The 15,367-nt window shown below is 34.5% G+C and overlaps 1 protein-coding gene and 1 long non-coding RNA gene across 2 annotated transcripts in view; one reads left to right on the forward strand and one right to left on the reverse strand.

The window, feature by feature from the left end:
- Positions 1 to 2,935: 2,935 nt before the first annotated feature.
- LOC119779001 (immunoglobulin-like and fibronectin type III domain-containing protein 1) lies at positions 2,936 to 14,171 on the reverse strand. The gene is made up of 24 exons (XM_038278499.1): positions 14,017 to 14,171; positions 12,414 to 12,481; positions 12,100 to 12,222; positions 11,885 to 12,021; positions 11,690 to 11,789; positions 11,570 to 11,611; positions 11,426 to 11,471; positions 10,857 to 11,040; positions 10,616 to 10,729; positions 10,323 to 10,485; positions 9,923 to 10,195; positions 8,683 to 9,087; positions 8,477 to 8,601; positions 8,247 to 8,388; positions 7,817 to 8,110; positions 7,431 to 7,727; positions 7,169 to 7,348; positions 6,941 to 7,069; positions 6,497 to 6,805; positions 6,322 to 6,407; positions 5,290 to 5,482; positions 4,799 to 5,095; positions 3,379 to 3,705; positions 2,936 to 3,282 (listed from the first exon to the last, which is right to left on the reverse strand). Exons 2-24 carry the CDS (start codon positions 12,463 to 12,465, stop codon positions 3,278 to 3,280), a joined length of 4,023 nt encoding a protein of 1,340 aa, XP_038134427.1. The 5' UTR covers positions 12,466 to 12,481; positions 14,017 to 14,171; the 3' UTR covers positions 2,936 to 3,277.
- LOC119779003 overlaps positions 14,132 to 15,367 on the forward strand; it is a 36,699-nt gene continuing 35,463 nt past the window's right edge. The window contains exons 1-2 of the long non-coding RNA XR_005280164.1: positions 14,132 to 14,397; positions 14,582 to 14,638. This is a non-coding gene — a long non-coding RNA (uncharacterized LOC119779003). The remainder of the gene's footprint in view (positions 14,398 to 14,581; positions 14,639 to 15,367) is intronic.

A 15,367-nucleotide genomic window follows, 5' to 3' on the forward strand; every position in this document is an offset into this window, starting at 1 on the left:
AAAAATTATCCCTTATTTTTGAATTTTTTGAACTTTAGGAATTAAACAATGACACAGTGAAGCTTGTACAAAATGTAATTAAACTTTTCCAATTATGAGTCTTTTAATTAGTGGAGAGCCCTCTCATAGAAGGCAAATTTGAAGCATCTCAAACAATGGTGAGGCTCACAACAATGGTGAATAAATATAAGTTTTGGTTCATGTTTGTTTTATGACAATGTGGCTCTTTTCAAACTTTTTTGGACCTTTTAATTCATCTAATCCAGACAAAGCTTTCTTCAGAGACATTACAGAGAAATAAATATTAATAAATTGAATTAATTAATAAATACACTATTGAAAACTGAAACCACACACTTATAGAGCTCTGGGAGACAATATACACAACGCTAATGATAGAGAAAAAATTATCCCTTATTTTTGAATTTTTGGAACTTTAGGAATTAAACAATGACACAGTGAAGCTTGTACAAAATGTAATTAAACTTTTCCAATTATGAGTCTTTTAATTAGTGGAGAGCCCTCTCATAGAAGGCAAATTTGAGGCTCACTGTTGAAATTATGTGTGCAGGATAATCTCTAAGAGAACATACACAGTTAATTAAAATTTTTGTCACATTTCCCTGTTAATACAGCAAGGCCATGTTATCCATAATGATGATGTTATATTTGAAGCGATCTTGAAATCTGTACCTATAAAAAGGTTCACTTGAACACTTCCTTTTATTATTTATGTGCCTGTCTTTAGATTCTCTAGGTTGGTAGCATAAGATATACAGCTATTGTCACAGACTCTTTCATTATCATGGATGGGTGCAGGTTAAGAACTTCAATTAAAAAGCAATATCTCAGTACAACTTGGTGTCCACAAGATTTAAACTAAATAAAAATTAAAGTGTATTTCTGAATTACAAAACTATGAATGCATTGGAAATATGTAACTATATGTTGTATGTTTGAATTTGATTATGTATTTTAGTATATTATCTTTATCTGCTTTTTTTATTAGCTCCTTTAGAATAGAATAGAATAGAATAGAATAGAATAGAATAGAATAGACCAGAACAAAAAATCCTTTTATTGTCCCACAATGGTTAAATTCTGTTGTTTACAGCAGCAAGAAGATTATAAAAAAAAAATTATAATATTAGTGGAGAGTTAAAAGATAAATCATAAATTGGTGTGCTGTAAAGTGTTTTAACAATATAAAACTGTGCAGCTGGAGAATACATAACAATATACAGCTATGGACATTTTTATAGTTATGGATATTTAAAAATAGCAGCAACATCAGAGATGTGCAAAATGACAGCAGCATGTTATGTTACAGAATTAGGGGGCAGGTGTAAGCCTAAAACTTTCAGTTCATTACAAAAAACAATAATGTTTAAAGTTTTCTGTGGAAAAATACAAAATGCTTAAACACAATTGGTAAGAGTTTAATTGCTTTTATTCAACTAATTATTTAATTAGGATTGTCATTTAGATAACTGATCATATAAATATATACATTATATGAATAATTATCACTGATAGGGAATGAATTATTAGCAACATACAATTTTTGGTTAAAGTGTAAATGGAAACAGAAATGATGATCTGATTATTCCTTATGTTCCCAACGGAGCTCGATCAGCATGTTTACTAGTTGTTCCTAGAATTTCTTATAGCAGAAAAGAAGGCAGATATTTTAGTTATCACGCTCCCCTCCTGGAACCACCTACCAGTTCTACCTCATCTATTTTAAGGCTAGGCTTAAAACTAGCTTTTTTGATAAAGCTTATAGTTAGAGTGACTCAGGTTATCCTGGACTATCTCAATGGTTATGCTGCTATAGACTGAAACTGCTGGAGGACATAGGGACCCCTTTTCATCATTCTGCTTCATTCTATATCAATTCTTCAAATTTGCTGAATTTCTTATTTCCACCTATAAGTCACTCACTTTTTCTCATCATAGTAGCTTTATCTGGTCTGTTCCTGTTTGGCTGCGAGACCATCCTGGAGAGAAATATAACCTGTGCTGTCATCAACACCTTCAGTTATAGACAATAGAATCATGTTTTTAGTGTTTAGTCAAGTTTCTCTCCTAGAAATATGCAACCGTTTTTGGCATCTACTTAATCATATTTATTTACTTTAACACAATTGTTTCATGTTAGCAGGGTAGGACATAAAACAATTGTGATAAAGTAACCAAATCTGATTAAGTACATGGCAAAAGTGGTTAGATTATTTTTTTCAGTTAAATTTTGGGATCAGCTTTTACTGTGACTTGTTGTATTTGCTCTATTTTCTCAATTTCACACAAAATCTGGCTCATTTTGTCTGTTTAACCGTTTCTTTTCTAGACAAAGCCACATGTGGAGCTGGTTTACCATTACTACTTCCAACATAGAAAAAAATCAATGGATCTATGCATCCATATTGAACCTCCAGTCGGCCTCAGCAGAAGACCACTCAAATTAGGCTTGATTCTGCTGCTGATCTCCTCTGGTTAAGGTTTGTTTTCCCTCTTTAATGTGGAAGCATGCATGCTTGCTTTTAGAGATTGCTGTAAAGTCAATTACAAATTGAAAGTGAATATCACTAAATGTTCATCCAGATGCATGTGCAGCAAGTCAGCGTATTGATGCAATCAGCTGATTTTCTTTAGATAAAAACTTTTGTACTATTCTGACCATGTGATGTTATTGAATTATGGCAAGGTGTAAGGTGCCTTGAGATTGAATTATTCATGATATAATTATACATAATATTAATTATATAAATAAACTGAATAGATTTAAACGAAAAAAAAAAAAAACTAACCTACTGTAATCGCTGTGGATAAGGGGTCTGTTATAAGTTTACTAAATAGGCAGAATTAGTTAAGTAAATCTTAACTGACTGAAAAAACATTCCACACACAGTAATGGAAGAAACAAACAACAATATGGATATTAAGCTGTACTCTTTTATTTGTTCATGCACAATATCTTTTGACCTGCTAAAATAAACAAAGCCTGTAACCAAAAATGCAGTTCATTCTTTATGTCTCTACTTTGGGTACATGATTTTAATGTTGGCAATAATAAATGTCAAATATTCATAGTCTTCATTTTTTTAATGATTACATTTATTTGTGGTTATCAGATTTTATTTAAAATCAAGGCTATATTTTCTGACAAATATAGCAAAACCCATGCAGATCACAACCAGTTGTCAAGCTGATGAATGTGGCATTATTAACTTTGATGAAACAGGAATCTCTAGAAGTTCAAGGCCTCTGCGGTATGCTAATCTAAAGGAGGAAAAAAGGAAAAGTAGAGTCATTTGTTTTATTAGCTGATTTTAACTTAAGTACATACTGTTTATCGTTTGTTTGTTTTTTCTTTACCTTTTACAACAAGTTTTGTTGAACACTCCACTCTGCCCAAAGGATTTTCTGCAACAACCATGTAATCCCCACTGTCCTTGGACCCTACATGGAGTATGACCATGGAGCAGACACCACAAGTGTTGGTGATGTAGTAGTTGGTGTTGGTGTTAAGGCTGATGTTGTTTTTGTACCAGGTAATATAAGGTCTGGGATTTCCTGTTACAGCACAACTAATTTGGCACTCATAGCTCTCAGGACTTTGGTGCATCTTTAGAGGAACAGAAAATGATGGAAGCTTCTCAAAGCTACAGCTCTTGGAAGGTGGAAGTTTCAACAAAAATTTCTCTGGAAGTAAGGAAGAAAAAAAGGTTTTTAAGACAGCAGAAGTAAGCGTCAGTCCTAAAAGAAACATTGCTTTCATACTTTTTAAATGTTTAATTTATAAAATAAATAGTATGCTTATTCACAGAAAAGTATCATTTGCAGTGATGATTAGCAATTATTCATGTGGTAATACAAACTATTGCAGTCTCTTACTTAACAAGGACATACTGAAAAATAATATTTTTTCTGCATATGAATTTCAAGAGGTGGACTAGGTTAGTAAAAAATGAAAGACAAAATGGTAACACTTCACAACAACCGTGATTTATAAATGTCAAAGAGACCATTTGTTAATGATTAAAATGTAATTTATTAATGTTTGATAAATATTGATGAACTGCAATAAACCATTTATAAAAGGCAAATGCATCATATTGCTCTGCCATGTTAGTTTAGCTCTAACACTAACATTACCAAGCCTTTATTTTTAATTTACCATGTTCTGTCATGTTGGACCTACCCTAATATGTGTGGGCTTACAGTAGTTCACTTCATAAATTATCTATTTACTTTTTTTAAATTGCTTAATTAGTAAATGTCTCTTTACAATTTATCAATAATTGCTTTGATGGTTATCTTAAAGTGTGACCAAATGAATTTACCCTCCTTTTATTTTGTCTTTTTGAGCGCTACATATATGGAGGAAAGGTATGAATTAAATAAGTGTGTCTTAATCTCTTAAAAGAGGCTTTGGCAGGCTACCTGTTTACAAATACTGTAAATGCAACCCTTATATCTTAATGTAGTTTAGTTTTTAATGTTTAATTGTGTGAAATGTGTAATTATTAATTGTTATGCTTTTAAAAAAAGCATAACAATGATGAGATGGCAGGTATAGGCTTTGACATTACTTCCCTGTAATCATTACAGATAAGAATCCAAATACCTGTTACTGACAAAAATTGATCAATGTGTGCATATCACACGTGTCAATATACTTTAAACTGATTTATTTAATTTTTTTAGCCTCTGCATATTTAATAAAAATGATAATTAAAAAAAACTTTAGTTATAATGTACTGCATTAATTTACTACAGTGTTGTTGAAACTTGCCTTTCTTCTGTTTCACTTCCCAGATTGGTGACTGAGATGCTGCAGAAAGGCCCATGTCATTCTTTGCATAGATTCTGAACTTGTACTGCCTTCCTGGCATAATATTGACAGCGGTGAACCTGTTGTTGAAGAGATGGTCAGCCACAGTATGCCATGTACGTTTAACAGAATCGTGCTTGGTAACCACGTAGTGCAGTCTGTCATCTTTCTTTTCATCTGGAGATGGAGTCCATGAAACGGTCACTGTTCCTGACACATTCTCTTCAAGCTCCACAGGGCCTGGAGGTTTAGGATCATCTACGGACAGGTGGGAAATAATTCTAATATTTACCCTAACATTGATCAAAATAAGGACCAGCAAGTTAATCTATTTTCTCGTAATAGAAATATTTACTGCTAAAAGACTAGAGCAAAGGTTAATCTGACAGTTATGGGGGAAATACATCACTTAACAATTCCTCAAGACTTTATCTTAGATGTTTTCTTTTTACCTGTGACCCTTATTTCAACACTAGAGGTCTCCTGACCAACAAGGTTCTTTACAATGATTGTGTATATTCCAGTATCATGGCGCTCTGATGAGGGAATCATCAGCTGTGATGATGTGTCTGTGTTGCTCACTGTTACATATTTGGGTAAAGGCAAGCCATCCTTTAGCCATTTAATTACTGGCATTGGAGAAGCCTGTCAAAAAAAGCAAGAGATACAATTCATAAATAAATATGCATATTTTGTAAATCAGCACTAAAATAATGCCTATAAAACCCATCTCAGATTAGATTTCTGAGTCCGAAAAGTTTTTTAAATCATGCATTAATATGTCTGAATGATATACATGTAAATCTGGAGGCAATGGCAGCCAGTGGGTTTCCACTGTGTCCATCTCCATCATTGTGTCTTTGGCGAGATATTGTAGTTCACCCACCTTGCCTACTGTAGTTACAGTACATGGCCTGATGGCACCAATTTATGGGTACAATGTAGCTTAGCATCAGCTGGAATGTGAGCATGAATACTGAATATAGTGTAAATTGCTTTGGGCTGCTGGGGTTTTATAAAGCACAATGTGAATACAAGATTTCATCAGTTAAAATATAATTTATTTACCTTTTTCCATTTCTTATCTGGTGGTGCAAAACTAAACAATGTGTGCTGTTAGAATGCCCTAACCTTTGATGGACTCATCCCCTATCTATTGCTCCTATTCTTACATTTCTCAAAATTCTGTTCCAAAATATTTGTTTACCATGTAAGTGAGAGGAGGTATATATTTTAGAGACTAATTTTGTAAAAAAAAAATGAGCTTCAAACAAAATTTAAAAGTGGAAGCCACATCAAGAAGCCACATATAAATACCTGCAGATTCACAAGTACACGTCTGCAGTTGTTTGCTGTGATTTGCTGTTGGCAGTAAACCACTATCACCTGTTGTGCCATTTGTAAATACACAGATACCCATCTTTGACAGGGCTCCTTGGATTTAAAAACACAGTAAGATGAAGATATCATCAACACAATGTTACCTTGAAGTTGAAGTTGATTCTAACAGAGTTTCCTGCCCTCACAACCATGAAGTTTTTCATTTTCCTGTCAGTGAATTGGGGTCTGACTATAAAGATAAAACAAAAACAACAAACAAAAACAAACTTTTTAGATGGTGCTTGCTTCTAAAAAGATTTGGGACATGCAGTAACTCACCTGGAGGAGGCATTGCAATGATATAGTTGTCTAGGTCCTGAGGCTCACCATCTCCCCCTTCATTGGTGGCCTTAACTCTTACCCAGTACATTGCCATTGACTTTAGTCCAACAATAGTGAAGGAGGTCATAACAATGGGGTTGGTATTACAGCGGCCCCATTCAGGGTTTTCAGCTGGTCGTAGTTCCACAAAGTAACCTTTGGCCTCATCTTGGACACCTTCTTTTTCTACTGGTTTGTTCCAACTTAGCGATAAGGTGGTATATGAGGAGTCTGTCACCTTCAAGTCAGTAATTTTACCAGGAGGTTCTGAAAGTGTGAACATAGTTTCACATTTAGATAAAACTCTTCAGCAAACTCTCTATCTGTATCTATCCATCTATCTATTCATCTATCCATCCATCTATTTATCTCATCTATTATCATATTATGATTGTTACTTACTCTTTGGATCTCTTGCAATCACAAATTCAGATGGCACACTTGGCTCTCCAGCGCCAGACATATTAATGGCTGACACTCTGAACTCATACTCAATCCCTTCGACAACATCCTTTACTGCATACTGTTTTGCTGTGGAGATAAAACCATTTGATGTGATGAAAATACAATATACCTACTTTTTTCCCCCCAGAGGAAACTATACAATCTGTGGTATTTGAATAGACAAACCTTTGATGGGCTCATCTGGTGGGTTGACCATGCCCCATAGATTACTCCCATTCTTTCGTTTCTCCACATTGTATCCTAAAATATTTGTCCCTCCTGTATTTGCTGGTGCAGTCCAGGTGAGATTAATGCAGTCCTTAAAAGCACTAACAATTCTTGGTGCAGATGGAGGTCCGGGGTATGCTAAAAAATCAAGTGGACGACATTTACAAACATGTAAAAAGTTTGACCAGACTTGCATTACTATCGTCCTGAGAAAACGTACCCTTTGTTCCCGCTTGGATGTCATCAGTCTCTATCATTTCACTGATGCCTTGATCAGTTTCAGCCCTGATGTGGTAGCAGTATTTTCTGCCATGATCTATGTCTGTGTCCCTGTACTTGGGCTCCGAGCCAATCTTACCCAGCTTTTGCCAACTGTTGCGTCCAATTTGCTGGCGCTCCAGAATGTAGTTGACTATAGGGCAACCACCATTATCTTTGGGAGCTCTCCATTTAAACTCGATGCAGGAGGATGAACTTTCAATGATATCAACAGGTCCCTGTGGTGGCGTTGGCTTATCTGTGTGAAGACATGCATTGTATGTATCTGATCTTTGAACTCAGAAGTGATTAATACCTGAGGTTTTTATTGTAGTTGCAAGACCATACCTAGGACAGTAAGATGTGTGATGGCCTCCACCATTCCACTTTCATTTTTTATTTTAATCTTAATTTCTCCAGTTGTTCTGCGATTACACTTAGTTAATAGTAGTCGGCTATGTGAGGAAGACTTTTCAATCTTAATGTTGGTCTCCTCCATCAGCTCTTCCCCATCATTGTACCATTGGATTTTCATGGGTTCACGGCCAACAAATGTTAGCTTAAAGGATGCGTCTTTTCCACTTTTGATTATAACTGGTTTCATAAACTCAGCAAGGTCCTCAGGGTTGATTCTTGGAGGATCTATATTAGGTAGAAATAATTATCCTAATTATTACATTTTGATAGCATTTAAAAAAGGTAAAATTAGAGTTTTAACTGCCACATTTTAGCAAACAGTCCTAAAAAAAGAAATAGATTTCTTCAATGAGATTATTACCTTCAACATTTACCATTGCTTCTGTTTTACGACCATCTGCTTCACATTTGTATTTTCCAGCATCCTCTTCTGTACAGTTTTTAATAACTAGCTTGCGACAAGTCTTGTCTTTGACTAAATCAATGTTCTCTGTTACTGTTATCTGAAATTTAAATACAGAAATGTAAATACTTTAACATCACAGATGATGAAGGTAAGGTTGTTAGTTAATGATTTTGAATGATCTTTACCTCTTTTCCATCTTTATACCAGATTGCTTCACAGTCCTCGCTGCTGAGCTGGCATAGCAGTTCTATATCAGTACCAATGACTGCATTTACATCTAAGAGTCCACTAGTGAAATAAACTCCTGGATCTGAAAGCAATACAGTAAAATGGTTGGATTTAGTTTATCTGTAGGTGCTTAAGATTATTTTTGCTTTTCTAAGCATCTTACCTATGACTGTTTCAGGGATAAGTGGGCCTGTTCTTACTCTTTTCTTTTGAACAGGTTCCTTCTCTTCAAGATCATCTTCTTCCTGTTGTGGCGTACCATGTTCCTCAGGTTTTGAAACTTTCTTTACTTTCTGTACTATCTCCTCTGATTCTCCTACAACTTCTGTTTCTACTTCTGTTTCAGAATAAAGTTCTGTCTCTTCATCGCCAGCTAATGCTGCAGCTGCTGCTGCAGCTGCTGCCTCTTCCTCCGCTTTTTCTTTTGCTTTTGCAATCAACTCATCTCGCTCTTTTTGTAACTTTGCTTGCTGTTCCTGGGCAACCTTGAGAAGATCCTCTCCACCACCCCCTGCACGAGTTGTCTTTCGAGCTTTCTTCTTTCCAGCCATATTTGGGTCCTTGTTACCTATTAAAGAATATTGTTACAAATACACACATACCCACTGTTACTGAAGTATAGCTCATTAAGGATCTAAATTAAGTGATGCTTTTTGTTTCAAGGAAAGCTTTACTATCACTTGGGATTTTCATAAAGAGGACTAATGATGATGTTTGGCAAAAGGAAGTCAAGAGCAGCTGTAAAAGCATCACTAGACATATTTAATTTAAGTAGAAGAGGTATTTCCTCTCAAGTAATATATATGCGTGGTGCTTTGGTTATTTTATATCACCTTGTGAAGGACACAGGAAAAACAACGGGAACCCAGAAATCTATCCTTCCAGACACAGATTATGGTAGGTTTTACCAGGTTCTTATCTCTGGCCCCTAAAGGTCTGTTGTTCTGCACCTTTTAAATGTCTCTGCATCCACAAGGATATAACGTCCAAAGCTGGCTTCACACAAACTACTTCATCTGTCCACTCCATCATCCATGACACAAAGTTGTTGTGCAGCAGTCCTCACACAATGAAAACCACTGTCCATTCATCCGCTCTATCCACTCGTTCTATGTCTGACCTCCTGTGTGGCTCATCTGGTTTTAGGATATTTAAGCATTTTATCATCCGTCTGAAACGGACTTGATCCGTATATATGATGAACAACTGAGGGGAGCTGTGCATCATGCTGCAATGCAACATTAGCTGGAAAAGCTTCAATTTGTGATAAAGCAGAGGATGCTTGTATGAGGAAGTCTGTGTGAATGAGTGGTCAGTATGCAGTCAGATTATCCAGCCCTGCTAATGACCTAACAATAAAGCATTAACCTGTTGGAAAATTATTTGAAATAGTTAAGCCTCACCCTCTACTATAAGCCAGGCACTGCAGGATTTAAGCCCAGCCACAGCCGAATAAATTCCTTTGTCCAGTAGAAGGCAATCTTTCACCACTAAAGTGTGAATCAGCATGTCATCTGATGTCGTAACATCATATTTATCTCCTTGCTCCACTGGGTTATTTTTTCCCATCCAAATGATTTTTGTCATAGGACGTGAGAGCACACACTGAAACACTGCATCCTCTCTTTCTTCTGCTTTCACATCTTGAATCTTTACCAAGAAATCCACATCTGGAACTAGAAAAAGCAAATGTTTATGATTTTTAGCACATGGAATATTTTGTCAAGTTACAAAGTAATATCAAGTACAACATCTTGACCTAAGTTCTCTATAAAAAAGGGTTTTAATTGTTTATGCTCTTACTTTTCAGTTCAGTTGAAAATATCTTTACTCCATCAACTTCGAGTTGGTATAGTCCTGCATCTTCAGGATTAACCCCATTTATGCTAAACACAAACCTTTTTCCTACTCGCTTGAGTCCGTGTTTTACCTCAGTGTCTGCATCGAAAGGAATCATAACCCCATCCTTTTATGACAAGTTGTGCCGTAAAGATGAACCAATATAAAAAAAAAAAGGTAGTTGTGAGTAGGATACACTAGGGCTTTTATTTTTATTTTTTTTTTGCCTTTCAAAAATTAGTAACAAATTAATTTACCTTGAATATGAAAACTTTACTCGTTGGGTCCTTCAGTGACATCTCAATTTCAAATTCTGCAGCACCGTTATGTTTCAGTTCAATGGGCTTCAGGTTACAGAGTTTTTCCACAACCTTAAATCCATTTGAATAAGAAAAAAAAAAAAAAAATACACATTTATATCAAACTTTCTTTATGTTCAATATTATAGATTTTATTTTGTATATTTGGTTTCTTTTCACAGATAGTGTAAAGGCAAACCTTCTGCTGCTCCTCCTCTCGCTCTATCTTCTTCTCATTAAGCTTCTTGAGCATCCAGCGAAAGTTGGTGACTCCATATTGTGCACAAATGCTCTCATAATCTTTTTTGTCTGCACTCAACAATAGTTCCCAAAACTGGTCATCGATTTCTTGCTTTTTCTCTTCCTTTGGCTCAATGCCCACGCTCAAAAGGGGAAAACACAAAAAATGAGATGCAATTCAGTTTTATTTAATTAGACAGTTCCAATTATTAATGCATGTCATGTGAAGACCCTTTACAAAAAGCAGGCAATGCAATTTAATTATGCAGACGGTTTTCCAAGTCAAGTATATCCCATCCATATTGATCCATCAAGTTACATTAATTATTGAAATTTGGTAAAAGGTTTTGTAATAAAGCAAATCCAACACACTGCAGTTATATTTAGCATTCACTACTCCTGGAGTAGCATTGCAAGTTTCAACAGTGGATAACTACATACAAATAAATACAAAAAGCATTTACTTAAAAAAAAAAGCAAAAAAAGATTTAAAGAAAAATTATGCAGTAACAGATTTAGATCACTTACGTTTTTCTCAGGTTCTTTTTGAAGTCTTCTGGTAACTCTCGAACAGCTTAAAGAAGTACAGTTATTTTTACTGAAATAAACTTTTTTTTTTTTTTTACAAAACAATAATTTCATTTTCTGTGTATAAACATGCAACGTGTATACCTGTTCTGGATTCTTTCATTGCTTTGCTCTTCTTATAGCCAACTAAATGAAGAAGATTTAAGTCATCTCAGAAGTTGTTGTTTACAAAAAAAAAAAAGTATTAAATTTGTAACATCTTACTTTCAATGACATTGAGTGTGACTGTTACAAGTGCTTTTCCAAACTCATTTCGGGCATAACATTTGTAGGTATCTGATTGATCTGCACACACGTCTGGCATCTTTAAAGGAAAACAAGTTTTTTACTGTTCTTCACAAGGGGAAATGTGCAATTTTTGTCGTAGTGTGCACAATGTTGAGAAATGGGTGACTGTACCTGTAGCTGATGTTCACCAGAAACCGGATCAAATACGAACTTGTATCTTTCCTCATCAATCTCCCCATTATTTCTCGCCCAAGACACTTTTGGTGTTGGATTACCTGTAACTATTGCTCTAAAAAATGCCATCTTTCCTACACACATAGCAGAAAGAATTTCATTGTTGTATCATCTTATAATAAAAAAGTAAGTAAAACATTGCTCAATATTACCTTCTGGGATTGTGAGAGCGATAGGTTTCCGTGTGAAATCTGGAGTAGTCATACCTTCTGGAAGTTCTTCCACATACTGAGTGATCATAACTCCAGGCACCCGTGACTTCTTTCTTATTTTTACTGACATTAAATGACAAGAGGATGACTTTTTTACAAATTGATTACAAAAAGGGAATTTTTTTTTGTGTAGCATTTTTGCATGTCATAGTTTGCTTAATTCTCTAATAATATATTTAATAAAGGTTTATAACCTTAATTTTCCTTGATACAGGATGTAATCGTTAATATCAGTTTGTTATGTTTTGCCTTACCCTGCCCAGGAGCAGTTGGCTGCTCATCCTTTGCTTTGCAAACCTTAAACATCTTCACACCAAGTTGTCTGTTTATGCAAGAAAATCACAAGACACTTTTAGAGCTCTGAATATTCCACTGTTTGATTTCCCTGGATATTATAGCAACCTCTCTTCTTTATCTCAAATGAATACCAGGGTCATTTGTACCAAAGTCTGTACATACAGTACCATATTACTAAATTTCACTGAGTTCTGTAGCTGACCACTGTCTTTAAAATAATTTATGTGATGCAGATGGTCTAAATATGTTCTAGGTATCACTTATCATTGCAGGACCTAGAGGTTTATGGCTGGATGTGTTTTTAGAAAATGCAGTGTTGGTGGGAGCTATTTGTTTTCACTTGGCAACAGCAGAAAAATGGATAAAAGTTTTATGATGTACTTTAAAAAAAAAGGGTGTTTGATACAGTTAGAGCTTAGAAGTTTGCTAAGGATTTAGTTTTTTTATTTTCATGTTAATACATAAAAGACTGTCTCTGCTCACATCCTGCATTAACCTATATACAGTCTTAGCTGAAAATTAACAACTTTTATAACCTTAAGTTACCATTTTATAAAGCAAAATGACAGTATTTTTGTATACTTTGGGGGATTTCATTTGTATATATAACTATACTACATTTATATTATTATTATATATTTTGACAATTATGTATAAAAATAAGTCCCCGAAAAGTGTGAATAGTGTTATTGCTAGATTTCTAAATCAAGTACAAAAATTTTGGAATCATATAATACATTTATAAAATAGCTTTCATAGTGCTACCCAGCTTATCCAGGTATCACCTTTCTATAGGTCAAAATGTCACAGAAATAATGAATTCACAGAAGGACCTTTTTTGGAGTCTATCTGAAGATTTATAATTGTAATAACATATGTTTCCTACTCTAACTGGTAAATACTAATTCTTTTAGTTTTTTCCTGTATCATGTCAGTCCATCAAGAATCTGGTCTTGTTGAAAAAATATATAAAGTAACACTTGAGTTTATTACAAGTAAATTCTAATGGACCAAATCAGTCGAGCTCTCATCTGACTGGAGTAGCAGCATATTTTTGAATTTTATACATGGGCTGCTTTGAAGTGACATTTTCTGTTAGAGAAAAATTTTTTGCCAACGATGTTAGAGTGAAGTGATTTATGAATGCAAGCTCTCAATCTTAAGTTGCAGAGCTCTCTCCTAAAATGGAACATGCATTTTCTTTTTTCATGCAGAATTAAAACTTTGCAACCCTCTGGAGGAAAGTGAAGAGGATTGTCCTTTTCTATTTTTCTTATGAATACACACTTGTTCTGATAGTATATTATAGTATATTTTTCATATGCAGCTTCACCCAAAATGGAAATCAACACACATCTATGGGGCCGTTATCTTAATGTCATGATAGAATTCAAGGGATATTCTCACATGGTAGAGTATGCTGCCTATGTATTCTTTAAACATGAAATTAATATAAACAAACACTTGCCAAGTGAAATACAGATATCATTATTGGTCTTATGTAGACATCCAAAAACATGCTGCAGATAGAAACCTTGTCATTTCTGTGAATGTACTTACTATTTTTTCACTTTAGCTGCTTTGCTGTGCAGTCGGGTGCCAGCCACGGTCCAGTTGGTTGTTGAGTGTGAGCTCCTTCTTTTAAGAGGCCATAAAGGCCTTTACGACACTCAGAGCAACCCAACCCACTGCTTTTTTACAGTTGCACATAGAGATAGTTTTACTCTGATATGCCTTACCCTGGTGCTATAGGTTTATGAAGAGGGAACACCTAAGGAAAAGCAGCATAGGATATCTGTATTTCTCATTTCTTAACATTAGGAATCAAAGCATTAGGAAAGCAGAAAAATGCCTTAGGATAAATTAGTAAGGGAGTTCACATTGTTTAATTCTAAGGATAGAAACACATAACGCTGTATCTTTTTTTTCAATTCACAAGAGGTAAGGAGATTATTTTTCATTTCTTTTATTTTATTCTAAGACCTCATTGAATTGTGATGCTGGGAAATGTCAGCGCTTTCATTAAATAGCTTAAAGAGTATTACAAAGTTTAACCAATTAACATTTTTTTAATGGAAATGAAATTAGAAATAAACCAAAATTATCTTTTAATGTTTGTCGGTAGGTTTAACCAGCAACCGAGAAGTTTCACCAAAAGATTGATCATGTTTCAGCTGTTCAGGTTGGTAAGTCTCTCTTTTATGTGATGCTAATTAAGTCAAGTTAAACAATTCAAAAATATGATTACAGTAACAAAATTATTCAAATTTTGTAATGAAGCTTGATACATGTACTTTTGAGGCCAGTTACATAAAGGCATGTTACATGGGTCTGCATACACGTTTTAGTGAATTATTTGATGAAACCTTTGTATATTCTGCATTTTTATGTTAGGATATACTTAACTAAGATCAGTTTTGAAAAGTTGAATTAAGAAAGAACACTCAATTTTAATTTTAAATTTAAGATTTATTCAAACTTTTCACACAAATCAGAACATGAATAACACAAAATGAAGCATCTTATGATTTAATAATTAACTATGAAGAAATTTGCCTTTATGTCCTTGCATGCACAAACATGGAGATTTTAACAACAATTTAGATTTTAAGCTCTATGCCTTTTAAGAGGCTTATTTTCTCCCATTGAGATGCCACTGTTAAATGTTGATATTTAAAAGAAAGGGGTTAACGTTTTGGGGATGCCAGAAAGACCGGAGGAGTCTGAGAGAATGTGCTCATAACCCTCTTCTGGGACTGGATTCTGACAAACAAAACCAACAAAAAAACTTCCTAATAACTCATTCTTTTCTTTTCATTTCCTTTACCTTTGCACAATATTTCATGACAGTCAACATATTAAAACCCGTGTAACATGCTATCAGAAAAAAAAAAACAACAAAAGCAAATCT

Source organism: Cyprinodon tularosa, unplaced genomic scaffold (assembly GCF_016077235.1).
Source record: "Cyprinodon tularosa strain WSP-4 unplaced genomic scaffold, ASM1607723v1 ctg141, whole genome shotgun sequence".
In the NCBI taxonomy this organism is placed as follows: Eukaryota; Metazoa; Chordata; class Actinopteri; order Cyprinodontiformes; family Cyprinodontidae; genus Cyprinodon; species Cyprinodon tularosa.

Bases quoted from the DNA above. Each gene is read 5' to 3' on its own strand.
- LOC119779001 (XM_038278499.1), bottom strand. From the start codon at position 12,465: ATGTTTAAGGTTTGCAAAGCAAAGGATGAGCAGCCAACTGCTCCTGGG. The intron at 12,022-12,099 runs GTAATATTGAGC...CTATGTGTGTAG, and splicing joins CGCTCTCACAATCCCAGAAG to GAAAGATGGCATTTTTTAGA. The intron at 7,728-7,816 runs GTATGGTCTTGC...GTCTTCACACAG, and splicing joins CACACATCTTACTGTCCTAG to ATAAGCCAACGCCACCACAG.